This window comes from Diachasma alloeum, unplaced genomic scaffold, assembly GCF_001412515.2.
Source record: "Diachasma alloeum isolate Michigan unplaced genomic scaffold, Dall2.0 Dall_scaffold_00291, whole genome shotgun sequence".
NCBI classification, from domain to species: domain Eukaryota; kingdom Metazoa; phylum Arthropoda; class Insecta; order Hymenoptera; family Braconidae; genus Diachasma; species Diachasma alloeum.
The window spans coordinates 215,521-243,032 of NW_021680430.1; the positions used below are offsets into that span (position 1 = coordinate 215,521).

Below are 27,512 nucleotides of genomic sequence, written 5' to 3' on the forward strand. Positions count from 1 at the left end.
ATAATTTTTCTTTGTTCCTTGTATTTATCCAATATGTACAATCCTTAGAGAACCGGGATAATCTAGGCATACGAGAAACACTGGTAAATGACTCTGAATAATCATGAATTTCAACTGTTCATTCTCAGAAAATCCCTCGACAGTAATTGAAATAAAGCCACAAGTTACAGAAACCATTTCACTTCTGAGAAATTAATGTCATTAAAAAACGAGAATTGTACATACCAGAGAATTAGGAAAATAATACTAAACATTTTTATCGTCGAATCGATACGATACAAAAGAAAAATGTTGATTATTAAGTAAATTAATTAGTAAAGGCTCTTGTTATCATTCCTCGTGTACGCTATCTGATATTGCCAACCGTTTTCTCACAAAATTATACAAAATTCTCATCAACGTATTCATTTTTATCCCAATAATTTTAGTTTTAGGGTTAAATTTATAATAATTTTACATAGTTCTACATTGATTATCTAGATATTTTTCTCCAAAATTGGCCTGTGGCCATTAGCATCTCGTGTCCGATGTATACAAATGACAGATAATAATTTGACAAATTTACGATTTATTCGGTTTTTCCCGGAACAACCGATGTGTCACCAAACGAAAAAATAATAACCAATAATGACAATAATAGTAATAATAATAATAATAATAATAATAATCATAATCATAATGATAATAATTGTAAAACACGTGACTCCGTAAATATAATAAACCCAGAATAATTCACATTGTCACTAAAGACGAGAAGAAAATCGTCATGAAATATCGTGTGAAAAATATGTTTCAACGTCTCGATGTATGAATATCTATACAACTTAATAATAATAATGGGTCCTATTGCACAAAACGATATTGAAAAAAACTTAAGCAATGCATCAATCAATAATGTCAAAAAAAATCATCAGATCAACTAAGATTGCTTGAAAATATGTAGAGGACCGCAAACAATAGAGAAGACACGTGTCCCAAATTTTTCATTTCTTTAATCACGGGTTTTCACAAGAGGTACAGAGGTGCAACATAAGTTCGTTAATGTACATCTACCTCTCGGGTAAAATCTGATGGATAAAATCAGAGCTACCCCATCATCTTTAAGACACATTGCGCAATGTTACTAAAGCCCACCCTCTTTTTTTAATCCAAAAACTCACAATCTTCAAATAGTACTAAATTTTTCCTCGAATTATCATAATTTTGACGACGAGCGATGGAAAAATGCTCTTCACCATTTTGTTTTTAATCGCATTGTCACCCCATTGCTTCTATAATTTTCTACAAAGACTTATAAACGTGCGATTGGGCGAATTTTCGCTGGCAAATGGCCAACGAAAATGTCAATCAATATTAATTGCCATTTTATTATCTACGCGAATGAATTATCAAATCAAAAACTGTCACAAACGTCTATAGTGCAACTCACATCAACCATAGTTATCTCAACTGTCTCGAATGAATATTTCATAATAAAAAAATTGAAATCAACTGGCTACCTGTTACCCCTGTATTTTATTCTGGAAAACGCTCTGAGGTAGTCGTTTCGGACTCTGTATCAACTTTTTATGTTTTGTATGAAAAAAAAAAAAAAAAAAAAAAAAGAAAATCCTAGTGCTTTCGTTGGAAAATTCCAATGTTAAATCCTTGAAAAGAATTTCGTGAAAATGGCCAGCAAAAGCTCCAGGTTTTCCCAAGGCAGTACATGTTACGGATTATGTATATTTCTATATCGTTTCATAAATATGATATTCATATGAATCATTGACTCTGAAGTATACCAGGCTTGGCTTCTCAACACTAAATAAATCTGTATATCTATTGTCTCTCATAACTTATGATAGGCATATCGTTGTGAACCAACAAGTAAAACATTCTGTTGCATTGAAAATAAAGAAATAACTACTGAAGACAACTGAATCGTGATGAAATGTAAATACCGCAACGAATAATATCGTGATGCCATCCTGACTAGGATTAATATGACTCGATTTGACCTGAGGCTCCATTGAACATTCATCAGTTATGTTTCAATACAATAAAAAAGAAAACAGGTATCTCTCATTACTTCTCATTGGCATTTTAAATCCTCTGGCTATCATAAGGTGGGACAAAAAATCCCACAGTAAAGTATGTAACAAACTATCATCACTATTGTTTTCTGTTATCCGAGTTAAAGTTCAATATCACGGTTGAAATTATTCAATCGAGATATTTAATACTCTTATCAATAAAGATAAATACTGCTATTATCTGTCTCAATGAATAATCATAATAGAAACATTTCAATCGTGATATTTAACAGGCTATAGTTATTGATATAAATCTGTATAAAGAGAATTATCTATTGAAAATAATAGATGAGAAAACGAGATTATTAAAGGCGTGAAAATATATCATCAACGTGGGTAACGTTATTTCATGATTAAATCTGTTAATTGGCACTGTTTATATTAATCAACCCATTCAATACGGTAAACTGGAATTTGATCCTAGGCTCGACGTGTGTTTTTTCATCACTTCAATATAATCTGAATAATTATTGCGACTATTAACCAGTAACAACGGACTATTGCAATTATGGCAGTATTAATGTATATCATACAATATATTATATATTCTGTCTGTCCTTTAAATTTGTAAATATATATTCTATTTGTATATATTTATCCTCTATGTACCAGTCAGTAGTTTGAGATGATGAATTCATCATTAATATTCACCATCATATTTTTCATTTTCTGCTTTACGTATAATAGAAGTAACTGTATTTCACAATTGTGTTTATCACTTGGAGTTTGTTTCATTGTAGAAATAATTAATAAAAAAAAATATTGAACATACCCTTTTATCGATTACGGTATATCATTTACCTGAGTTGGATTGTTTGTATCATTATTTGGTTATTTAATATTTCCTATTTGTTTTGTTTCTTTTTTTTTAATCGTTCAGCAACATTTTCAAACACACGACCACATATTCAAATTCCACGAGTATAATATAGTATTTTTTTTCATTTTCATTTAATAACTTTGCGCTGTTGTTTACCCATTTATGTATTATTTATCGGTAATTATTATTTGAAATGGTAATATTTACTTGAACGTTGCACTTTCATTGACTAGTTTTATGATTTGTTACGGTTTCCTTCAATCGTAAGGTTTTGAAAACATTTTTCGTCCGAATTTCCAAGCATTGATTCCCTCTCATACATCATAGGCTCAATCCCCTCCTCTCAATTGGTAATTCAATCATTTTTCCCTTCCGAAATTGTCGGAATAAAACGATTAATTACCCCTGAAAACTTCCATTCCACACTTGAATTTTCTTCTTTTGCTATTTAATGCTACTTTCACCAACGCCACTCTATCATGGAATTGATAAATTTTGTACTAATTCACAAAACACTAGACTGGAAAGAGAAGTTAAGAAGAGGAAAAAACCTGATTCTGTATAAATTGAAAATTATGGAATTGACGAATGTCATTTTCCCCTGATCATCAACATTTTCCTCCAAGAATTTTCAATTCTTGTCTCTGATTACATTTAGATAATTTGTACATTGAAATCAACCAGTGATTCTTGAATTACTCGCGAGTGCTTAGAAAAATTCCTCGAAACATGGAAACATTTTAGGATAGAATATGAGAATAACTGGATGTGGTAGAACAGCAGAAAGTTGCTCGCAAGAAAAGTGTAGAGAGATGACCTACCCATGCCCCGAAGAAATGGCAAACAGGTATAAAGTTGCTTCCCGTTGTTCTAGCTGTCCCATTTCCTCGAATTCATCAAAACGCAACTGTCTCTCTCTACTCTTTATTGCGGTACAGTATCCGCAACTTGATGAGTTGATGTTTGAAATGCTTTGATGCTCATTTCATTCTTGTGCTCTCGCGCGATGTGACGACGTACAGTGTTGTTTCTTGTAAATGTACGTGAACAAAATGGGCATGAGACCCTAATGCCCTGATGGCGTTGTCTCACGTGAGCACGGAGATTTGTTTCGTAACCGTAGAGACGATCACAGAATGGGCACTTGAGCTTTTTGCCTAGAAAAATTATATTTCACATTTCAATGAAATGCCTCTCCTTAATTAATACACTAATTTATTCATTGGTATTGAAAAATTCCACAGATTTTCATCTTTCCATAGATTTCGTTCTGTTGAGATTTTTTTCCACAAAAATTCCTTGGCTTAAATTTTCTTCTACTGCATTCTAACTAATTGACTCGAAAAATTGAGTGGTTTCAATCAACTTCTTGTGGATCATCCACGCAATTGAATTGTTTTGGCTGTAATTATTCTGGAATCATTTGGCCCTATAATTACTCTAGGCTGTCGACTCTTGAACAAATAAAACATCAAATAATCACACCAATGACGCATTCACTTCCCTAATACAGACAAAACCAAGAAGAAGAACAAAGCGCATGTAAAAAACGTTCTTCGCCGGGATGTTGGCAGTCAGGCCAATGCCTTTCCAACATCGCTGGCGCGTGGAAGGTCAAGCGATGACGCCAAATGGTCGTATGCTTCCCTTCCGGAGGCGATTGAGTAATCGCTTAACTGCCCTGCTCCCTTCACTTCATAATACCTCTCATCTTCTGCACCGTCGAGACCGATTCTCAACAGTTTGCCGATGATTTCGCCGTATTTTCATATGCCCAATGATATTTCGGGGAATTCAAGCTCTCAAAAGATGAATTTTCAGACTTCAATCGAATTGTCAGTCATCAAAATCCGTATCTACTTGCGTTCTATGGACACCGGCTTCAGAGTGAACATCCCACACCTATAAATAGAAGCCTCTGCAGCATGCTAGAGAGACTCCGTTGGGGACATATGTGATAGCTGACGAATATTTCGTGCAGCTGACTATGAAATTCACAAAGGGTCGACACCAACCGGGTAGTGGGTAACGAACAAAGGCGATCCGTATCTTCGTTCGACGACAACGCGAATCGCAAAAGAGAAAATGGAGAATAAAAAAAACATGCTCATGGTATTTTACTTGCATATACTGGAAGAAGCAGTGTTATGCTTGATCAAGTGCATTGTTCTTGGTTTAAGAAATTTTAAAATTGGATGGAACGCCCCGATGTCTTCCGATGGGTCATATCGTGCGTAAAAAAAAGTTTTCTTTCTTTTTTTTCTATGATGAATCGTTTGAGAAATTAATTGTTTTATTGGAGATGATGCTAATGACTTCAATACTCATTTGTCATGAAACTTCATAATAACAATTTGAATAAGCAATCGTTAGAGAGACTCGTAAAAAAATGAAGTCGCAGTAGATCGAGACTTTTTATGCACCTATTTAAATAGCAATGACATTGAGAATTAGAAGGGGGCAAAAAATTCGGGATAGATTTATAACTAGAAGATGGCAGTTTGAAAAATGTATGGAGAAGTGAAGTCATGGCATGTTACGAAACTAAACGAGTGGACGCCAAGGTCTACTCCCACCATACGTTGAATACGGCCAAAATAACCTGACCGACCCTTTTCCTTTCCAAACAGTACCTCGTATACCGCATAGTTGTGAAACCCTCTGTGTGGCTGGCCATGACATGGCCCCAACTGAATCTACTGTATGTATATTGTACGAGAGATGTGCGCTCTGACGAGGCCTCGTGCATTAGATGGCACAATCTAATGGCTACGAGTGCAGAGAAGCATCAGAAGAGGAGCCACTCGAATCAATTTGATGGAGTCAGCGGTTGAAAAATAGGCGCTCGTTTGACCTTCTAATGCTTCTCCTTGGCATCAACTTTGTTTTTTACATATCTGTGCATTGAACTGAGACATTTCCGGGACATTTACTCATTTTCCCATCGAATGCTGTCCTCGTAAGGGATTATGAAACGTGAATTAGACATAGAAATTCAATTTTCATTTCCGGAGTCATTAAATGATGTTTTGTTCTCGCAGTATTATTTCTGAATCACTCAGTGCAACAAATTCCCTTCAGAATGACACTTGTGACTTCCAAATTCGACTCCTGGACATCACCCCTCCCCTACCTTCTTCCCCTAATTTTTTTTTATGCTGAAAATAAAGTATTTCCTGGGGGTTAATGCCAGATTCATTAAAGCCAGTCTAACCCGTCGACAAATCTGGCTTTAAAAATTGGCTGAATCTACTCGTTTTTTTAATCTATTTGTGGTGGGCTTTTTTTTATTGAATATCTAGAGGGAACGCACGCGCCCACGCATGTCTCACTGTTATCGATTTAATGCGTACACAGGGATGCTTCTGTGTGGCTCGCCCTCGTGAGAACCTTCAGAGCTTCGGGTTTTTCGATTTTGTGATGAATTTTCTATGCATGAAGGGTTCATTATTTCTGTGGTGAGTTTACATTCATGCGCTCTCATGCACGACTTTTGACGATGCTCAAGTGATAAATGAATGATTTGTGAGAGTCTATCAATTTATCGATCAAGCAAAAAATTTATGGATAAAATTAATAAAGTATTCCCTAAAAAATTCTATCGAAAGTCTAAAAGAACTCGATTTTTTTTGTCAATTTCTGTGGAAAAATTATTGAATGTTCTTCTATGAAAAATATTGAGAATTAATTTTCTTTCCTTTTTTCGTCGGGAATTCAGCAAAAAATACGGAAAAATCTCGACAGAATAAAATCAAATAATGAAAATCTATTGGATTTTGTCTATTCATTTTTCCGCACATGTGCAGACTAGGGAATTGCCCTCGAATATTCTCAGAGTCTTCACTAATTTCTGATCTCCAAAGTCATATTTTTCTTCACCTGGTGCAGTCCAAATAATCGTCGAGATAACCTGATTTCTACCCTGATATCAGATTTTTTAATCGAAAAAAAAATCAATTTTTATCAGCGCATATCTGTATTTTGCAAGGCGTCTGCCATTGCACATCACTCAACGTTAACGAAACAAATGGAACACGCGTGCGTTTGCAGAGTTCAACGAACGTCTGAGTCACTGTTTTACTCATTCACACACAATATATATTATATTTTTAGCGTATTCTGTGAATGTTGTGTCCCTGAGATACTTCTCGCTACCTTTTTGCACGCATTCGTTAATCTTTCGATCTGTATTGAACAAGTGATGCTTCATTGTACGATAAGTTGAGAGTTTTTAAAATCTCATGAGTGACACTTTTGGTTTTACGAGGTCAGGAGACTATTTTTATGAACACAGCGTATATTTTGAGAAATTTAAGAAATCCCATGCCATTTTTATATGATTTTTTCTTCCTTATTCGCGTAATTTTTTTCGATTTTTTCACCAGTTTTTTTGCAGTAAAAAATACTTTTTTTTGAAATAATTCACAGAATAATTAATGAATGAATTCATTACTAATTAATTTTATTCTCATCTAAAACCCCTTCAAAAGGATTTTTACGAATGAAAAAAAATTTATTGCCCTCAAATTATTATTAAAAATTGTAATAATAATGATTATTCGCTTCAATTAAAGAATACTTGAGTCATGATAATTAATGGACTTACCGTCCGGTGTGGTGACAGTTCCAGCCTTATTAATTTTCGAATTCCACCTCGCAGGAGTCGGTGGAGCTGGACTCAGATCAGGCGTGGGAGGATGCGCGAGCGAAGCTCCCTGATTAAACCCCATATTTCCCTTATGATCCCCACTCAACGAGTAATTAGTGGCATCAAATCCACGACCGACCTCAGCGGACAATCTCTCGGCGAATTTTTCCGCTCTCTCTCGATCGCTGAACATCATTGGCTCTTGTTTTATTCGCAAATCTATAGAAATTTGATATTTAAAAGAAGAAAAATACTCAGTTGCAGATGACACGAGGGCTTTCTCATTACCTTCAGCTACACTCTCCTTGTTGTCACCACGTTCTTCCGATTTTTCAGGCTCGAGCTCTAGATCCATGTCTGTGGGGGTTTGGGGCGCAGTGTGTGGATGCGTTTGATTTTCAGAGGAATGGGTAAACGGTTGGTACAGGTGATTCTCAAGTAGTAACGGATGGGGCGCAGAGGCCGGTCTGAACGCAGCACCATCTCTTAGTACGCTTACTCGACCGAGGGCGTCAATTTCACTTGGTGATCTGCACAAATTCGCAACAATTCCCTCATTTTAAATAAAAAAAATCCTCATGTCTCAGGGGAGAGTACGGAAAAATAAACCGTCTTTAATGGTGAATAACTCGAGAACGGCCGGGTGAAACTCCTCCATTTTTCTTTCACTTTAAAGGTATTTTTTAGACCTTTAAAATAAGTCGTGACTCGACTAAATCGCATCATTCGTTCAGGAGATATTGACAATTGAAGACTGAAGTTTTCCATACACAATTTGAAATTGGTGAAAATTATTGACAGAAGTAATTAATCACCTCATTAACCTTGTCCTCTTCTGTGAATTTTCATAATAGTGAGACGAGTGGTATGTGTTCGGTGAAACATAATTAGGAGGTAGGGTTGGAGCAGGAGTGGGCTCTCTCTTCATTACTCGTTCCGCATCGGATTCCAGAACCTCGATATTACCACTTGCGGACTCAGTGGATGAATTATTATTTTCCGCCACATGTCTGTGGGCCACAGCCAATTTTTCGTGTTCGATTGACAGTCCTTTGACCTATTCATTCGACAGAACAAATAATTATGAATGGCTTATCAGGGTGGGGGAGGTGAGGGGAGCGAGCTTTTCACCCGAGTGACATGAAATATTACGCACTTGAAGACATTCGGCAGCCTTCAAAAAGGAGCTCAGCGACTCTTGGGATACGTGCACCTCTCCACGATACATGAATTCCAATAGTGATGCCATGTTGTGGGCGCTCGTACCGTCTAATATGACAATGAGCCCGGCAGGAGAGGGTGGCATGCCCTCGAATAATTCTTGAAAATGTTTGCTGCATGCTGCCAGAATGAGTCTGTGCGCTTTGAATGTCACTCCTGTAATGGCGCAACATAATTAAGGATTAAACATTCATTTTGGCGGATACGGACGACCACAGGCCAAATTATAACGGATTTCAGCCAAAAATGTGCATTTCCTCTTTCTCTCACAATTCCTCATTATTCTGGAGAGTCACTCGCATGTGAAATGTCAATGAAATTTAGCCATTAAAGTTAGTTGTTGTTCAGAATTTTAATACCAGAACTTGCCTGATTCGTCAATAAAAAAAATCATAGAAATTTCCTGTAAATTAATCGTATAACATTTCAAGATTGTTCACTCTTTTCTGCTCATCAGCCTTCAGCGCAAAAAATTATCTTCAACCAAATCACCCCATATCATTTTCACTGCCTGAAGATGTCATAACTCCCATTTAAATCGCAATAAATTTCGTCATCGGTGCACACATGCCCCACTCCGCGATGAATGAATGCGAATTCTCGTCATGCAAAGGGCAATGACCGTGTTGTTACACGATGTGGCGCGCGTGGATCTCCGTAGGCGGTTTATCTGCACGATGCTCTTGGGCTCTGCCTTATCCCCAAGGTTACTTACATATTATTCTCCACCGAAACCATTATCGAAGCACGACTATCACGAGATATATATAGTTATCTAGATCCGCGGAGGATGCAGCAGATTTCCGCCTGTTCCACATTGTCAAATATAATTCTCGAAGATTGACATGATTTATCAGTGATTGTGGGCTAGATAAGCGTGCGAAGCACTATCAAACTTAATACATAGATTTTCTACGAGAAACGAGCTCAACCGAAAGGTTAAACATGACTGAAAATCTGCACTGTACACTGATTGCTCCCCATTATCGTCAGCTACTGCTGTTTTTAGTTGTAATTGTTGAGTCTAGGGTTTAAAATTGAATTCTAGGGAATATTGATTAGATATTCAATCGATCCGACACGAATTTCAGAAGGAAGTGCGAACCCACGACATCCATTCGCTCAAAATAAATTGCTGGAATGAACCGAAAAATTCAAATCTAATGAAACGTGAAAATACGAATGAATGTCACGCATAAATTTATCCTATGTTTGCTATAGAATAATAGCAGCTTATCGCAACCAAATTCAAATTAAAAAAACACCATTCACTGTTAAAAAATTTTGTCATTATAGTTCCCGTGAAATTTCCACGAATTTCGTCATTCGAAATTCAAAATTTTGTTGGAAAAATCAATGGAAGCAGTGAATCCCAGGTAGGAATTGACGATAGAAACAGGACTCATCAAGCCTTGGAGCAAGGCTTGGAAATGCTCAACAAGGCTGAAGCTCAGCCTTGGATCAGCCCTCCTTCAGCCCCAAAATGATAACCTCGTTTCAGACTTAGTCCATAAGGCTTGAACAATGCTTGGCGCCAAGGCTTGGTCGAAGGCTTGAATTACAAAATTTTAAAGGCTCTTCTTTTAAATAAATTATATTAATGTTTACGGATATGTGTTCAAATAATTGCTTATTCCTTCATAACCCCTTTTATGAATCCAGAGCAATTTATGAAAAAAACTGACGGGACTATGTACAGTTCCTCGTGTAAAAAAATTTTTTGATTTCTGCGTTTTTGGGGCAAGTGAGGGTCTCAGTGGCATTAGNAGGGTCTCAGTGGCATTAGACGGGCCAAAGAATATAGAATCAGCGTTCACCCGGCGGAAAAATTCGATTTTGGCAAAAGTCGACTTTCCCCCCGAAAAAAGCCTAAATATGGCACTTTGGCTCCGGGTGAAAAAAAAATTTTTTCATTTCTGCATTTCTGGGGCAAGTGAGGGGTGCAGTGGCATTAGGCGGGCCAGAAAATACAGAGTCAACGTTCACTCGGCGGAAAAATTCGATTTTGTCGACAGTCGACTTTCCCCTGAAAAATCCAAGTTTACACTTTGGCCCCACGTGAAAAAAAAAATTTATTTCGACATTTCTAGAGCCTCCGACTGTTTCATTAGCATCAGAAACGTTAATCGATATAAAAATTAAGGAATGTAATCGAAACTAACTTTCATTTTTGAGGCCTTGCAGGGGCTCGAATAAGTCTTGACATACTGAGCCTCAATACTGAAAGCCTGGACTAGGCCTGAGTTGAACCTTGGCAATGGCCCCTTGAATCGAGCTCATTCCAGGCTCGAGTGAACGATGAAATCAAGCCCGTCCCAGGCCTGAGTCACTGACCCTCGCCAAACATAGGCTGGCACAGGCTTATTTCCATCGTCAGCCTATATGATTCCTACCTGCGATGTTATTTCATGACTTGAAAATATTTGAACACCTGTAAACTCCCCTATTCATGACTTTTCTTCGTCTAAATAATTCAGTGTCACTCTCCCGAAAATTACTGATCAATTGTCCCCTAAATTTAATTTTTTCCAACAGTGTAGCGGGTGAATTGGCCTAAGCACTCCTATTCTAGTCAAGCAGCCCGAATTTCTCGATGCCTCCCACTCACTCGGTCTCCGCCGAATAATTTACTAATGCGAATAGACTGCACGATGTGGAAAACCTCGAGTTAATATGTGCGTCACGAAATAGGAATAGATCCAGATCACAAATAGAGTGAGAAACGGCTAGCCATCGCATGTAGGGGCATAATAAGGAAGAAAATACAGATGAAATAATTTTCATGAGTCGTCGACAACCCCCGGAAAATGGTGAGCATTTATCGCCCGAGGAAATGAAATTCCGCCGATATCCGAAATGCGGAAACACAAAAATAGTAGTTTACAGAGGAAAATGAGCGAAATGAAGTGGCAACTGAAGGAGGTCCTCCTCCATGAGTCGGAAGGAAGAGATTTGTGAGCGCGGGGATGGGGTCAACGGACTGGCAAGGTCGCTGCAAAGAGTACAAAGGCACCCGCTCACGAGGTATTTTTTTTCCTCTTCGCTATAGGCGAACCAATCGACAATCAACATCACCGCGTGCTCGGCCAATGGCCGCGTGGGACCAAGGCCACGGCTTGCACATGTCGTACATTAACGTAGAGAAAAATAGAGAGAAACAGATGGATTGAGACAGAGAGGGGGAGAGAATAAGACGGAGAGCTGAAGCCAATAGAACGACCTGTGTCGTTTGTATTTTTTAGACGGAATAAACCTGCGCCGAATAGGTATGAACTCTAATACTAAGACTGCACGATGAGTTGGCTGTGTTGAATTAATCAATTCAAACTGTGAGGGAGAAATCATTTTTCTTTCGAGTTAACAAATTAGCTCAACTATTTTAAATGCGAATATAAAAATGTGTAGATTAAAAACAGTGAGGAAATGCATGAATGGGACTAATCAATTCAAAATGCCAGTGACAAACATTTTTTTCCAATTCAACAAATGAGTTCAACTATTTGAAATTTCAATGGAAAAATTGTAGATGGATATCTGTGAGGAATGACATGTCATCGATTTTGATAAATGATCATTAAGCAATAGTAGATCACAGCTCTTATCTCCGTCAATCGCATGCGTTTTTTCAAACCTGAGACCTATGAATTCATGGAAAGATAGAAAATTCAGGTCACAACACAAATTTCGAGTAATTAAGTTATCGCATGATGATAAAAGCCCTAGGAAACCTGACATTCAAAATATTGACGCACTACGATTCTATCTTGAGCATTCAGTAGTCAAGGCCCACAGCAAGGACAGCCACGAAACGATAGATACTACTGGAAATGCGGATCCATCGTCTGCGAATCATGCAGAAGAAGGCATGACAGAACAGAAGGGGCTTCAGTCTTATTCTGTCCTTGGAAATTTCATTGCCACGCACAAAGTACAGTATTCACCACTAATGTCCCCATCAGTGACGCGGGGATGACCCAATTTAGCGCGTACAATCGACCCACATGACCCACAAAAGAGATAAACGGAGTCATCGTACACATACATTAGTCCCCGAAACATTTTCCTCAGAATTCATTAATCTGTTGATAAAACAATCGTTTAACAATGGAAAAAGGCAATTGTGCAGCTGAATTCCGAGGGTTTCAGGTGGAAAATACATTAAATATATTGCAAGCTTTTGTCAAATTACTGTTCCACTGGAATTTCATCGCACGGAGAGAAATCGGTAGCGAAGTGTTCAAACGGTTCAAGTCACTTTAGTCTCAAGTTGAGTTTTTCAGAAATATTTCTGAATTTAAGGGAGATAGCGAAATTTTCATAATAACCTTTTTTGTAGAGCGAATAGAGTGCTACTAAAAAGGTTATGAGAAAAATTTTGCTATCTCCCTTAGATTTCGAGATATTCACCGATTACGGAGTCGACTCAGAAAATTAAAGTGACGGTATCGTAATTTTTCACAGGAGATTCTGTGACAGTTCCGTAAAATTTCATCTCCGTGCATTGAAAATTGAAATTTCATGAAAAAATCAATAGGAATTGTAAATTCCGGCTCAATTATTGCAAGTTCAGCGTACTTTAATACTGAATATTCAATTTGCTTGAAATTTCGTCATTTTTTTCTCCTTAAATCGAATTTAATGTCATTCCCCTGAAAATTACGAGTCAACTTTCGATGAGAATTCAATTTTTTCTGACAGTGTAAATAGAGAGGAGCTGTGAGCGTGACGAGTGACTCGTTAAAAAAACATAAAGAAAAATGCGTTCTTCAGTGTTTCAGCGATGCACATTATAATGCCTTCCGGGTGTTCTAGTACATTCACATTTTGTTCCGTAATTACTGTGAACATATTCTTGAATTTTCAATTCATTGAAAATTCTGGGTAATTTAGTACTGAATTTATATTTCGACTGAGAATCCACATAAGTTGAGGAATTTCCGTTTTTCCGCGGCTAGAAAATTTGGAAATTCATTGAATTCCGGTGTCGCTCTCCTGAAAATTGACGAGTGAGTCGTTAAAAAAAACAATGAAAACTGCGTTTTTCCGTGCTTCAGAGGTGCACATTATAATGTCTTCCGGGTGTTCTAATCCGTTCACGTACCGTTTTGTTCTGTAATTACAGTCGTACCCCATTCCAAGACCTCTAAATATCCCGACAAAATACATCCGTAGAATCGCGCTTGGATGGTACCGTTCTTCCCATCCCAATATCTTCAAAGTTGAATGTGCATCACATGCCGACAACCATTAACATTTGACTTTGAAAAGAGTTTTATGTATCCCCCGGTATCCGTGTGCGATGGACTGTTAGAACTAACTGTACCCTAGACCTACTTTCAAGACATTGGTGAGAGGTCTCCCTGATTTTGTGCCATACGGACCGTGACACGTCCGCTCAGCGCTAGATTCCTAAAAACGCACTCACGCTTTCTATAAATATTTCAACCCGTGAATTCATTTATTCACTCTGATTATTCTTTTCATAATTATGCACTCCTGTCTTGATGAGTTGTCTTGAGAAATTCACATCCTTTTTTTTATCTAATCAAGAATCAAATACATGACACCGAAGAATATTTCAAATATTCCAAAACCACAGAATGTCCTGTTCGCGTGGGAACTCGGAGGCGACTGAAGCCTTCGTGATGCAGCGGAGAGGAGGCGTTTCCTCCATCGCACGATATATCTGTGCAATATCGTGGTATTCGCGAGGAGTTAGTGCTCCCACTGCACACGATGCAGTGTCAGCTCGTGTGCAGAGTGCCTGCGCCCGCCACAAACCGCACTTGATGCCATTGGTTGTGTCGGTGGAGAGAACAACCAACCGGTCTGATGCATTTTCGCGACACACCTACTTCGCAAGTTGTATATACATCACCCAAGTACTGCGGAATAATGGCGAACGGACTGTTGCAAAATTATCCATTCGAAAAAGTAAAAAATTGACGACGAACTTTTTCGTCTAAAATTTTCATCACGTCCCCGACACTTCCATTTTTTTTTTCTAACAGTGGACGATTTAAGAGATGAAACTATCGTAGAGAATGAATAATCAATGAATAAACTTACCTTCGCAGAAGAGTGTGACATCAGTGAGACTTTCACTTTTAAAAAGATTCGAGAATGCTGTTGCCAAATTACTACCAAAACTGTTCCACTTGAGGCAAAACTGTTGTTGGTGAGAGTCCATGATGCTGCCTTTGGTGATTGCCCCCTCTCCACCCCTCTCACTGTCACCTTCCACCGGTGGCTTTCCTTGATGATCGCACGTGTGCCCAACTACTCCAGCTAGAAAATAATATTATGGTTTTTCTAATGAAGATTCCAACAATTCTTACTCTCAAAAAATCATCTAGACGGCATTCCAGGGGCTGTTTTCATGTTTAATTATTTTTCAAACATCAGGATAACGTCACTTTATGAAATTAATCACTGAAATAACAGTATTTACATTGAAATTTTTCCCTTTTTCTTGCTGAATGGGGCATTAAATTCCTCAAAATGCGAACAATTTGTACCACAGCGGACGGTTCTAGCACACACGCAGTTTGTCTAAGCACTGCGCTCTCATACACGAATGAGTAAGAGCCCCACGCGCCTATCCCACTACTACTCTCCCGAATATGTCGTAATATACGTGTATATTTAGGTAGATGAGCGCAAAACTGCGGATGTATTGGGCTAGCGCAAGCAGCGACGCATTCGATAGAGTCACCGACAAGTGGCGAAATAAACATGGCTAGAGTTTGAGGATGGAGATAGGTAGATAATATTTTCTACGGACGAAATAACTGCGCTCTCATTACGCGTGAAATTAATTAAATTGGGCTGAATTTTAGTTTCTCCAACGCATTTCATCAATCGCGGAGCGTCAAATGCGCACAATTCAAATATTTTCTGTGCAATCACTCATTCGGAGTGTTAGGATGGGGGAAAAAGTGGGACAAACCGTGCAGGTGGTACCCGGAAGTCACTACAAACTCGCTTAGAAAATATTCCCATCGATTTGAATCTTCATTCTGGTGACAAAAGGTTTTCTTTCGGTGGGAATTCAGATCACGATGTCACTGTGAGGCAATGTTATTATCGCACTCACACTGATAATACATTTTTGGATAAAAGAAAGAAATGAAAACAATTTCAAGTGGAATTTAATGAAAATTCATCTGCGCGGAAAATAAAATGGAAAACTAAATTAGGAAAAAGCTTCAGCAAATCTTTGAATAATTGAAATACATGAAAAGTCACCATGAAGAGGTCAATCATCTGTGAAACGTTAGCGGTAAATGTTTCTGAGAAACTACTCGAAGGTAGAAAAAGTCTCACATTTCGCGACTTATCTATAGTTCGAAAGGAAAACAAAAAACATATGGATTATATAATCCACTTCGGCCGATAATACAAAGTAAATTGAAACAAACTGGAGGCACGAATCCTCCAATAGCGAATATATTTAATATTTTCTTCTTCATTCAAAATAATGTTGCGAAATAAATATATCTAGTGGTTATACCGTAGTAGTGGGAGAGTGAAGCAGTATTAGAGGGGGAATTAAGGTGGGAGTTGGGGATTTTTGATGGTAGGAGGATTCAAGGTCACTGCGGGGCCGCACGCGCGGCTTCAATTTACGCACACAGAGAGCACCGGCTACAACCACGCACTTGCGTTCAATGTGACTGCATCACACACGCTCTTGCACGCACGCGCGTTTTTTTTTCAGTTTCTATCCGCACAGATCCATATACTTGAATATGTGTTTTTTTCATTTTCAAAGCTCTGTAATACTTTCGTAAATCTTCTTCATGAAGAATAATTCAACTTCAGGTTATTTGCAACGATTTTTATAATTCTGGGAAACCGGAGAAACAAATATTATCATGATCTCGAAGTGCAGAACGAGTTGATTAGTTTCGATTTTTGCACGTGAATAATTCACCGGCAGTAGATTTCCATTCAGAAGCGAACAATATCTCAAATTTTTCTCATGGCCAAGCCTTTGAGTCCCTTTCAATGAATGCACACGAAGAATTGAGATTTTCTAAATAAACGTAGTAAAGTCGGGAGTAATGTACATCTTCAAAATTGGGGCCATCTAAAAATCACGTATTTAAATATATTCTTGTTATTCTGAAAGCTCTGTAATACTTTTATACACATTAACACGAGGGAAGACAATCTGACGGCTTTGTGAAGATTCCGAAATTGTATAGCTCTCGTTCATCACAAAAATTTCAAGTTCAATTTATTTACGAAGATTCTTATAATCTTGAATTGCAGGGCGAGTTGATTAATCTCCATTGTTGTGCGGAAATAATTCTACGCTCTGGTAGTACATTTTCCATTCAGAAGCGAACAATATCCCAAATTTTTCTCATGGCCAAGCCTTTGAATCCCTTTCAGTGAATGCACACAAAAAACTTCTCTGAGATTTTTTAAATAAACGTAATGAATTCAACGATGATGGGTATATTCACAGCGGAGGCTGTCCGAAAATGGTATCCACGGTCAGAAAAAAAATGAAAATTTCAGGGACAGCTTACTCGTAATTCTTAGTAACGTTGAAGTCAATTTAGGAAGAAAGAATCACAAAATTTTCGATTTCAAATGAAATTCCACTCAAAACATGAGTATTTCGTAACAAATTATGCTGAATTTTCCCGACCTCTCTTAATTTTCATGGAATAATTCAATTAAAATTGACTTTTCATTGACTTTGCAATAAAATATTGAATTTCTAATGTCAAAATTCCTTGAAACTTCAGTGGAACTAAACTGACATCTCCGTTGAGAACAAATTCACATAAAATAGACTCGTGAAATCAATGACTGTCCGAATTAACGCACACCGTCGACTCCTATTGATTGACCCCGCGTCAAGAGCAAGACGGTATAAATGCTCCTTTCCCCTGAATTCCAAAGTTTTCCCGAATAATTGAGACGTTAACGAATGTACATTGCCAATGAATTAACAGATCGCGGGGAAGCGCTGATACAAAGGGTTTGGGCATCGCTAATGGAACCATGCACTGGAAGAAAACCAAAAATCATCAATAGCGGAGGGAAGAATGGGAGCCGGGGGACAAACCATGCTTCTCGACAGGTGTTTTCGTATCGATACGTGAGTTTGTCGATCACACGTGTCTATCCGGAGACACGTGATACGTGAAAATGACGATATGACCCTCAGGAACGCCCTCTTGTACAATTTCACGTTGTTTCAAAGACTATTCGTGTCGACCGATTGAATCCCCCGATTTTTCATTAGTAAAAAAAATGCAACTCACGTCAAATAATTCCCAACAATTTTCCAACAGCTCTTAACAATTCGTCGATGTAAAAATAATATGAGTAACTGTCGAGAGCACTTGCATGTCAGTCTGGAGATTTCAATTCCTGCATTGAGCTCACTTTCCCACAACACTGGATTCTCCACCTCGATGGGAGGAAATATTCACCGCGAATGGTATTTCTTTTTGAAAATAAAACTCGAAGAGGACTGACGCGCTTCAAGCGAACCGCGGGGCCCTCCGCCAGCGAGTGAGAGTTTAATACTAGATAGAAAGCACGTGGACACGGACAAAGTATGTGGCGCCAAAAGGAGAATCAAACCTAATGCACGTCATCGCTGAACAGACGTAACGAGGAGGTGTAGTACAGCGTGAAAGGGGACACTATTGGTCCCCAAAAATGAATTTGGAATCGCTAGTGGTGGGACTGAAGCAGTTGAGGGTTTCCCCACCCGCGATTAATATCGCGGGGGTTCGGAGAATATTTTTGCATTTTTATCTTGCAGTTGATTAAATGAAGATGGAACTGGCGAAAGATTCGCCAGCGGAAGAGCCGATTCAGGGGAATCGAAAGGTGTTGAAATATTTTTAAGGCATTAGCGAATTTTCCACTGGCGAATATTCCGCCAGTTTCAGCTTCATGTTGATGAAGCAATAGTTCTTCGATGAATATTTTTATAATTTTCGTTTCTAAAGCGTTAACAAATGCACGTGAGATTGAATTAGTGTCTTGCGCATTCGAAATTTAGTTGTTCTAATTTAAAAATATGATTGATAATAATTATTTATTCCCTCGGCAACTGAATATTACGGTCATGCGTGCAAAAAGTGAATTGCAAGGATGACTAATCACATAAATATTCCGCCAACGCTGCATGGAATTCCGTTTTTACTGAATGACAATCTTCCATTCGAACGAATTCTTGCTCACTCCACTATTTCAATTTTCAGTTTCATTATTTTGTCATTAGAGTTTATTATATTACTTCTATATTGGGAAGTATGTCACCAACAAAATGTTGATTGCTTTAATTAACAAATGTATTAAGCAGATTATATTATTGACAGTTAGGTTAATGCACGAGAATTAAGAGTGAATTTCTCTAAATCATTCTTCGCATTACAGTTCCACAGAAATTTCTAGGAATTTCGTCATTGAAAATGTAAAATTTTCTGGAGAACTCAATGAAAGCTGTAAATTTCAGTTCACCTATTCCTTGAAAATTATTGAAAATCAAAAATATAAATTGAATTCAATGTCACTCTCCCCAGAGTTATTATCCTTCACTCTACATGTTTTCCCTGGAACCCAATTTACTCCGATAATTGTCGGAGTGTTCATATCGCATTCAACATTCCTATTCAATAATTTGTCAAATTACCACCGATTAATGAGGCCATGCCCCCCGACATGAAGAGATAACGAAAGTAAAAATACCTGACGAATGAAACCACCATGGATTCCCCAGATTTGACTGTTGGTTTCTGGAGCTTTCACTGACATGAGCGTACATCCTCCTCAGCCTACGTCACGCCCGTTACTGATATGTCGTGCTTGCACCCCCGCCCGCGCTTATTACCCCTGCCTTAAACTTCTCTTTTTCCCCTCTTCCCGGGATTCCTGGCGTTTCCCCTTCCTTCATTCGCACACGAAGAGGGTTGCAAGGTTACTGCTGCCACCCCATCGCCCCCGGGGTTTAACCACTCTACCACTGAGCCACACAACCAGAGGGCCCGTCGTTCTGTCGCCGGTCGCCATCCACCCAGCTACCGCGACCGCGCCATCATCACAATCGGCCTTCACCAACGCAACCCCTAGCAACTTTCCTATACACACCGAGTCACGGCCATTACTTTCTCTCCAACCTATATGTATATGAGTTGACTTTCACCGATTATCCCGTTGCAGGCTGTACTACTTCATTCAGACATTTTCATCTTCATTTCTAAATAAAAACTTCATTCGCCCATTTTCTCGTCAAGTTTGGGGTTTATGGTTTCAATTTCAGGAATTCCATAAAATGGAAAAAAAAAATTATTCCTTTTGCATAAAAAGCTGCCCTATTTAGCTAATAAATTCAAGTAAAAATCACTCGACTACTGATTTGCATCGAAAAAATATTAACTGAGACATTTCTGTCCGATCTAAAACCGAGATATCTCCCTTTCCTCATGAAGTTTGAAGTTCACGCCTCAACTTCACCTTCACTTATTGATCAGACGTTCATGTAGTCTCATAAAATCGGAAAAAATTCTTTTCACCCCATGAAAAGCTCTCTCGACAGCTGAAAAATTGGCGTAAAAATCGCTCGTTCAATTATGTACCTCGAAAAAATGAAATTTGGATATTTGCTATCAGCTGTGAGGAGCTTTGATACGGCCCTGATCGTCAAACAGGCGTAGAAAGAGAAAACAACCTTACAACCCCTGGTGCCCCTTTGCGCATATACCGTACGCCAGAGGCACTTCTCCGTGGGTAAGGGTTTCCGAAATTTCATAGGTTCACGAAGATACGCGAGTGACAAGGAGAGAAGGTGAGTTATTTTGGCAACTGCTGGCAAACGTTAACGTTAAAGTGAGACAAAAAATCCCGATGATCCGGCACACATAGCGAAAAAAAAAGAGGGAAAGGGAAAGCGTACGTAAGGGAGATGGTAGATGGAACTTGGAAGAACGTGCACCCGGCAACAGCCCCCGACCTCGGAAGAACTAATCATTAACGTTCTCCTACACAATCAACTCACTTTCACCTGTCTACCAATATTTTCCATGAAATATATTCGACTCCAGTCACTTTGTGCGACCTTTCGACCTTGAATTATGAAGAAAAATTCATGAATCGTGACTATATTTCCCCCGATGACTCGACATGAGCACCAAATGTCTAATAATTCTCTAATGATGAGGGACAATGACAAAAATATGCCGCGAGTGCAATTCATTATCCCCCCAGACAGTGGAGATTCATAATTTCTACCCTAGACTTAAACAATGCAAAAACCCCGAAGAGGGAGAGAACAGACAGAACAGAACAGAACAGAACAGGGGGGCAGGGGGTGGTGAAGATGCAAGGCGCATCTATTGATTCACCGGTAGTCGAGAGGGGCCTTTTATACGTACCACAATAGTACACTGTCTTGAATTTACGCACTTTGTGTGCACTGTGTGTTAGTGCGTGCGCGCGCGCATGCATTTTATACTTCGATCCGTTGCGCTCTGTCCACGTATTCATCTGACTGTTGCGGAGTTTCGGGAATTTCGCGAAATAACGAGTGACGGGAAAAAGGATGGGCCGGGATTTCAGGAGTAGCTGGCGCTGTGAAACTGAAACTGGAGAAAGATTCAATTCCAGCGAATCCAGGGCTGTCCAAATAATTACCAGTCATGAGCGAATTTGATTTTTTGGGGTTGATGGAGGGAATTGAATGTGAATGTTATCAATTGCATTGAATATTATCATGAATACCTAGTTTTTCTATATATCGGTGGAATGATTACTGGAGAATTCGTCTGTGGCTTGAATTTGCCGAATTAAATGAGGAATTATGTGACTGCTTGGGAAATATAATTCTATTCGCATTTCTATTTCAGGATTAACAAAGCATGAATCGACGTAGTGAGGCGAATCTAAGGGTGTCCAGATAATTTCAACTTATGCAAATTTATGATTTTGTGGGGTTGATGGAGGGATGGAATGTAGATGTCATCAATTGCATTGAATATTGTTTTGAATGTCTACTTTTTCCTATACGAGACCGAACGCGCGTTCCCTTCGAATAAATTCCCTTCTTTCATTAAAGAAGGGAATTTATATAGCGTTCCACATCTTTGAGACGTCATAGGAAATTAGTTGGATAGGATTTGGATGAGGTAGGAGGGGATCCGGGATTATTCTCAATATGAATTAACAAGAAAATATGAATTGAAAATCTCAAAATTAAATTAATCATGAATTAAATTTACCGCCTCAGACGACTAGAGCCAATGAGGAATAAGCGTGACAGACTTGCGAGATATATCGATATCTTATCGACTTTAAGCGTATGTTTTTTTTAGAATAAATAAATAGGATAGGATATTATCGAAATAATTACTGGAGAATCCTTCAGTGGATTCAATTTGCCGAATTCAATGCGGAATTATATGATCGCTTGGGAAATATAATTCTATTCACCATTATAGTTCATGATTAACAAACCATGAATTGATGTAGTGAGGCGAATCTAGGGGTGTCCAGATGATTTTAAGTCATCCGCAAATTTATGTTTTTTTGGAGTCCAATGTGGCATGTTGTTGAATCTAAATGTTATCAACTGCATTGAATATTGTTTTGAATGTTTTTTTTTCTATATATTATCGCAATAATTACTGGAGAATCCCTCTGTGGATTCAATTTGCCGAATTCAATGCGGAATTATGTGACCGCTTGGGAAGTGTAATTCTATTCATCTTTCTATTTCAGGATTCGCAAAACGTAAATAGATGTGGTGAGGCGAATTCAAGGGCTTGTATTTTGACAGAATATTGTGAACATTAGCATTGTAACGATATTTGTCGCCAATTCTTCTTGTATAACCCTTCGATCCACACGAGGGATGTAAACACCCCAGACAGACGGTCTTTCAATAATTGTTTGAGTACTCTAGCCTTCATAAAAACGAAAATTGTTCGATGTATATTATTCTTCAAATCTTCAGCTGTACAATTCTTCAAAACCCAGAGGAAGAGCGAAGGATTAAAGAGGCGTTTTAAATTACAATCACGTGGCGATAAAAATTTGCAAAAAATTCCCTGAACGTTAATAAAACTCTAGTACAAAATGCAGTAACTCACATGAAATATTCGAGTTTTCCCGAGAAAATTCAGGGGTAATTTTCAAAATGACAAGAAAAATTCCCACGAGACCCATAAATTATCTCCCGAGTCGGTTTACAGTATTGAAAGCCTCGTTTTTCTCGTACTCTTCTGGTTTTTCTCATTCAACGCATTCAAACGACTAATGACTGAACACAATGAGAGAAATGATGCGACTGTCAAACCATAATAAACACGGATGAATAGCTCTACTGATACCCAACAAAAATAATCCCTCGTTATCCAGTCCCTCGGATGACGGTTTTCAAAATAAAATGCAACTCGTCTGTAAATCCAATACAATAACATCATTCTGATACGAATAAATTCACCTAAAAACGTCGCGAAATTCTCTCGATGAAATAAAGGATCGAGGGATATTCAAACATTTTTAATTCATGAAGAAAACAATTTTTGGGATTGTTTCATCCTTGAACCCCCAAAAACCCCTTAAATTACATTTTCCATCGACTAATACATCGCTGATAGGTTTACACCGATAAATTGGAAATAAATTGGAGGTAAAAACTCACGTGAAATTACATAGTACAGGCCAGCCTGTCCTTGTGTACCCTTCGCCGAAATCTCGAGTCCTGGCGTTGTCCTTAAGGGATTCTCATCTCCACAATTTAGCTGAGTACCTCGATGATCCCCCTTCCAAGAATATTGTTCATTAAAAAAATATTGAGTGACGAATGTCAAATATCACTCGCCAGTCATCGGAAATGCCCCTCAACACAAGTCCCCATCATGATCAACAATTTTTCGATGAACCATTCGTCCTTCACGTCATGATTCCCCGGAATTGCAATGAATCGGCCTCACTGCTTCAATCACAGATCGGAGACAGTTCGAGCCGGCTTTTTTGAGGGGATGAACGCCACGAGACACACGTGGATTGTTTAATACCACTCGACGACTACATCAAACAAACTCGTGAGAATGATCCCCGATCGCTTCACAACACTTTCAAAGTCACTTTGTCACAGTTATACGCCACCAGCAGCAATAATGAAGTCGAAGTTATTGAGAGTTGGGTAGAAAAAAACCGGAGCACCCTGTCACCGCGCAAAACTGAAAATTTTTGGCCACTTTATGTGGACTGCAGTGGCGTCGCGTGGTGGCGAGAGGGTGAAGTAGATTTTGACTGCACGCACCATTGATTCATGCCGAAAGCATTCTTACTCTTTTTCTCTTGAGCCATGCGAGTAATTATTTACGCTGTTCGGTCATTGTTGCATATTATTTTTTATGATGACATGCTCTGTTAGTATTCGTTATCTGTTATTTAACGAATAATAATAAAATATCATTTGAGAGGAGAAAAAATAAAAATAAATGATTGAAAATAGCTCTTCTGATTTACGTCGCCCGAACAACTTTGATTATTGAATAATAATTAGTAGAAGTCATATTTCGTTGATAAAATGAGTAGGGGAGGTTGGGGTAAAAGGGACACTTTTAACTTTTTTTTAAATGTTAATGATGGGTTGAAATGTTGATAAAATTCAATAATTTTTCTTTCAATACAAAGAACAATCCTTTCCCTTTGTGACAGCCTAAACTGAGTTCAATTGATCAATTTGTTTCGGAGTTATGAATAATTTTAAAAAAGTCTAGTGTCCGTTTTACCCCACCCGCCCCTATATTTTATGCTAAAAAATACTTTACGTGAAAAATTAATTTTGCACGTGATTCAAGTCTTAAACAAATAAATAAATTGACGAAAATAACTTAATTTTCTCTTAATTATTATTAATTATTAATAATAAAAAAAGATGACATTCGTTTTCTACTCATGATTTTTTATTTATTTCATCCTATAATATGGTATACTGTACATCTTCAGCTGTATCAATCCACAAATGTAACACAGAAATCGATTAAAATTGAAAGAAATATCAAAGCCATCGTTTAATCTCGAGACAGCATTTATAGTAGTGAATCCATGATGTTAATGTACTACTACTATGAAATATCCTTCAAATTAACCAACAATAACTAAATCGTCGACGAATTCGTAAGTAGGAACCTCGAGATTTAGGGGAGCTGGTCCTTTTCGAATGCGCCCACTGGCATCGTAGTGAGAGCCGTGGCATGGGCAGTAGTAGCCCCCATAGTCTCCAGCGTTGGCTATTGGCACGCAACCCAAGTGTGTGCAGACTCCAAGGACGATCAGCCATTCAGGCCGTTTGACACGATCACTATCATGCTGGGGGTCGCGAAGACTCGAGATGTTGACCTCTGATTCTTTTGCAATCTCTTTCTGACTTCTGCAACCGTTTAATTTTAATTACTAATTTTATTGCGCGTTAAATTTGTCAAAAATTTTTGCTATTAGTTTAAGTGATGCTCGTCTTCTTGTTGAGAAATATTTGGGGAAGATCGAGGAATGTTGGAGAAGTGATAAAATATTTTGTAAATTATTCCAGCTTCTTCATTATTAAATTAATTATTTGGGTGGATTCAACAAGGCGTGATGAATAGAGATGAATATTCATCTGAGAATTTCCCCTGCGAAGTAAAATTAATTTTAACGTCCTCCATGAAGTTTTTATCTCCCCGTTGATAATTAAATCATCAAATTCATAAATCAGAGTGAGGTAGGGTGTAATAAATGAGAATGTATGTTCACTCGAAAGATTTTACCTGTGACGAACAAAAAGAGGCTTTCCTTGCCACTTGAACACCATGCTCTTTCCTTCAGGGATATTGTTGAGCTTGATTTCAATCTTGGAGCTGGCGAGTACATCAGCTGATGCTGCCATCGTACTGACAAGATCAACGACAAATCCTTTAGCAGCATAAGCTGTTGCCAACCCAGTGCCTATTTTAAATAACAATAATCGTTAATTGGTCTTTCGTTTCAAATTGGTTAAAGTAATTGAACATCATATCTTCAATTTTAATTCATCGTCAAATCGAATGGCTGAGGAGTAAATTAAGGACAAATTAATTTTCTTTGTTCCATCGCAAATCACCAAAATAATTTACCTCCAGCTACGAGATACCCAAAGTTGGATTTTTCCGGCACATGTTGATTCGTCTTGACTGTGGGATCCTTCAGGAAATCTTTGCGATAAGCATCGAAATTCGGCACCTGAATATCAGTATGAGCCAGACGTTTTTGGACCACTTGAGTGCTCACTGCAAATTAAAAACCCCATCATTGCAATCATGACCCAACCTATGAAGTCGTCGGTAACACAGGCATCTCCATTCATAAGACATATTTTCATCGAACAAGTCGTTACATAAACCGCGAAGAGACGTATCAATTACGCGCAATGCAGCTGTCGTTTGACAGAGCAGTGACTAAAATTATCACCAGAATACATCGATAAACATGAAGATGATGATTGAACAGACCTGCTGGTCCCGAGCCTACGCGAATCGGTCCGTCAAAGAGGTCTTGAGCGATAGTGTAGCTTGTCGAGCGAGTGACCGTCGGTGGAGTCGCAATTTTCTTCTTGGAGGCCTTGCTCGTCCCTGACACCGGCAACGCTCCATTCGAGACAGCTGATACTGTCGCTCTTGTCAACGAGGCGATGTTCGAGGATTTTGTGATCACGTTCATTTTTATTTTTCAATCAAACACTTCCCCACGATCACCTGAAACTCACTCCGATGGGTGACCAATGACCATGTGAACGATAGATGGACTTTTGGGTCACGTGACTGCAGCAGAGACATCTGAAAACATGAGCAGTATCCTATTAGCCGACATAAAACTATTTTCAAACCTATGACCCTATAGAATCGTTTGTCATTTGTTAGCAGGTCACTGTACATCCCTTTTTAACGTTTAAGAGTTAATGGATCTTTTTTAATTAATTAATCAAGATCATGCATGAATGCATGTGTCGATCTGAAGTTGTTCAAAAGACCGCCCCCCCATGAGTAAGCGGGAAAACCCTTGCGCAACGTCTCTGCGCACATCAAAAATGGCCGACTGGTCTCGAGGCTTTGGCGTTCGTCTCCGGATTTTATCCGAAATCAAGGGTAAAATCATTAAAATAATTATTAAAAATCCTATAATTAGTTGACAACAATGGAGAACAATCATTTGATCATCAAATCAACGAGTAGTTCGAGGAATTGCGGGTGTTGGAACGAACAAACCAAAATTGTCAGGAGAGAATGGAAAAAATCTCTGCGCATCATCTCTGCGCACATTGAAAATGGCTGACTAGTCTCGAGGCTTTGGTGTTCGTCTTCGCATTTTATGCGAAATCAAGGGTAAAATCATTAAAATAGTACTTAAAAAAGCTGTAATTGGTTTATAATAATGGAGAACAATAATTTGATCATCAAATCAACGATTGGTTCGATGAATTGCGGGTGTTTATACGTAAAAACAAAAATTGCCAGGAGAGAATGGAAAAAATCTGTGCGCAACATCTCTGCGCACATAAAAAATGGCCGACTAGTCTCGAGGCTTTGGCGTTCGTCTCCGGATTTTATCCGAAATCAAGGGTAAAATCATTAAAATAGTACTTAAAAAAGCTGTAATTGGTTTATAATAATGGAGAACAATAATTTGATGATCAAATCAACGATTATTTCGATGAATTGCGGGTTTTAAAACGTAAAAACAGGAATAAACAGAA

At 38.3% G+C, this 27,512-nt stretch overlaps 2 protein-coding genes across 3 annotated transcripts; both read right to left on the reverse strand.

Annotated features, from left to right (window-relative positions):
• Positions 1–1,594: 1,594 nt before the first annotated feature.
• On the reverse strand, positions 1,595–23,581 carry LOC107039100 (zinc finger protein chinmo). Of its 2 annotated transcripts, none has more exons than XM_029126178.1 (7): positions 23,436–23,581; positions 14,831–15,049; positions 8,697–8,917; positions 8,356–8,597; positions 7,829–8,070; positions 7,499–7,759; positions 1,595–4,049 (listed from the first exon to the last, which is right to left on the reverse strand). In XM_029126178.1, the coding sequence occupies exons 2-7, from the start codon at positions 14,949–14,951 to the stop codon at positions 3,817–3,819; spliced, it is 1,320 nt and encodes a 439-aa protein (XP_028982011.1). In that variant the 5' UTR covers positions 14,952–15,049; positions 23,436–23,581; the 3' UTR covers positions 1,595–3,816. The 2 variants fall into 2 exon arrangements, with proteins under 2 accessions (XP_028982011.1, XP_015114047.1); XM_015258561.1 differs by lacking the exon at positions 23,436–23,581 and adding an exon at positions 19,487–19,562.
• A 1,105-nt stretch (positions 23,582–24,686) lies between these two features.
• Positions 24,687–26,564, reverse strand: LOC107039067 (cytochrome b-c1 complex subunit Rieske, mitochondrial). Its single transcript, XM_015258508.1, has 4 exons — positions 26,272–26,564; positions 25,897–26,049; positions 25,552–25,729; positions 24,687–25,175 (listed from the first exon to the last, which is right to left on the reverse strand). The coding sequence occupies exons 1-4, from the start codon at positions 26,477–26,479 to the stop codon at positions 24,890–24,892; spliced, it is 825 nt and encodes a 274-aa protein (XP_015113994.1). The 5' UTR covers positions 26,480–26,564; the 3' UTR covers positions 24,687–24,889.
• Between the last annotated feature and the right edge of the window lie 948 nt (positions 26,565–27,512).

Bases quoted from the DNA above. Each gene is read 5' to 3' on its own strand.
- LOC107039100 (XM_015258561.1), bottom strand. From the start codon at position 19,562: ATGTACGCTCATGTCAGTGAAAGCTCCAGAAACCAACAGTCAAATCTG. The intron at 8,598-8,696 runs GTGCGTAATATT...TCGAATGAATAG, and splicing joins AGGCTGCCGAATGTCTTCAA to GTCAAAGGACTGTCAATCGA. The intron at 8,071-8,355 runs GTGATTAATTAC...GAATTTGTGCAG, and splicing joins AAGAGGACAAGGTTAATGAG to ATCACCAAGTGAAATTGACG.
- LOC107039067 (XM_015258508.1), bottom strand. From the start codon at position 26,479: ATGAACGTGATCACAAAATCCTCGAACATCGCCTCGTTGACAAGAGCG. The intron at 26,050-26,271 runs GTCTGTTCAATC...TTTAATTTGCAG, and splicing joins CGTAGGCTCGGGACCAGCAG to TGAGCACTCAAGTGGTCCAA. The intron at 25,730-25,896 runs GTAAATTATTTT...TATTTAAAATAG, and splicing joins TGGGTATCTCGTAGCTGGAG to GCACTGGGTTGGCAACAGCT.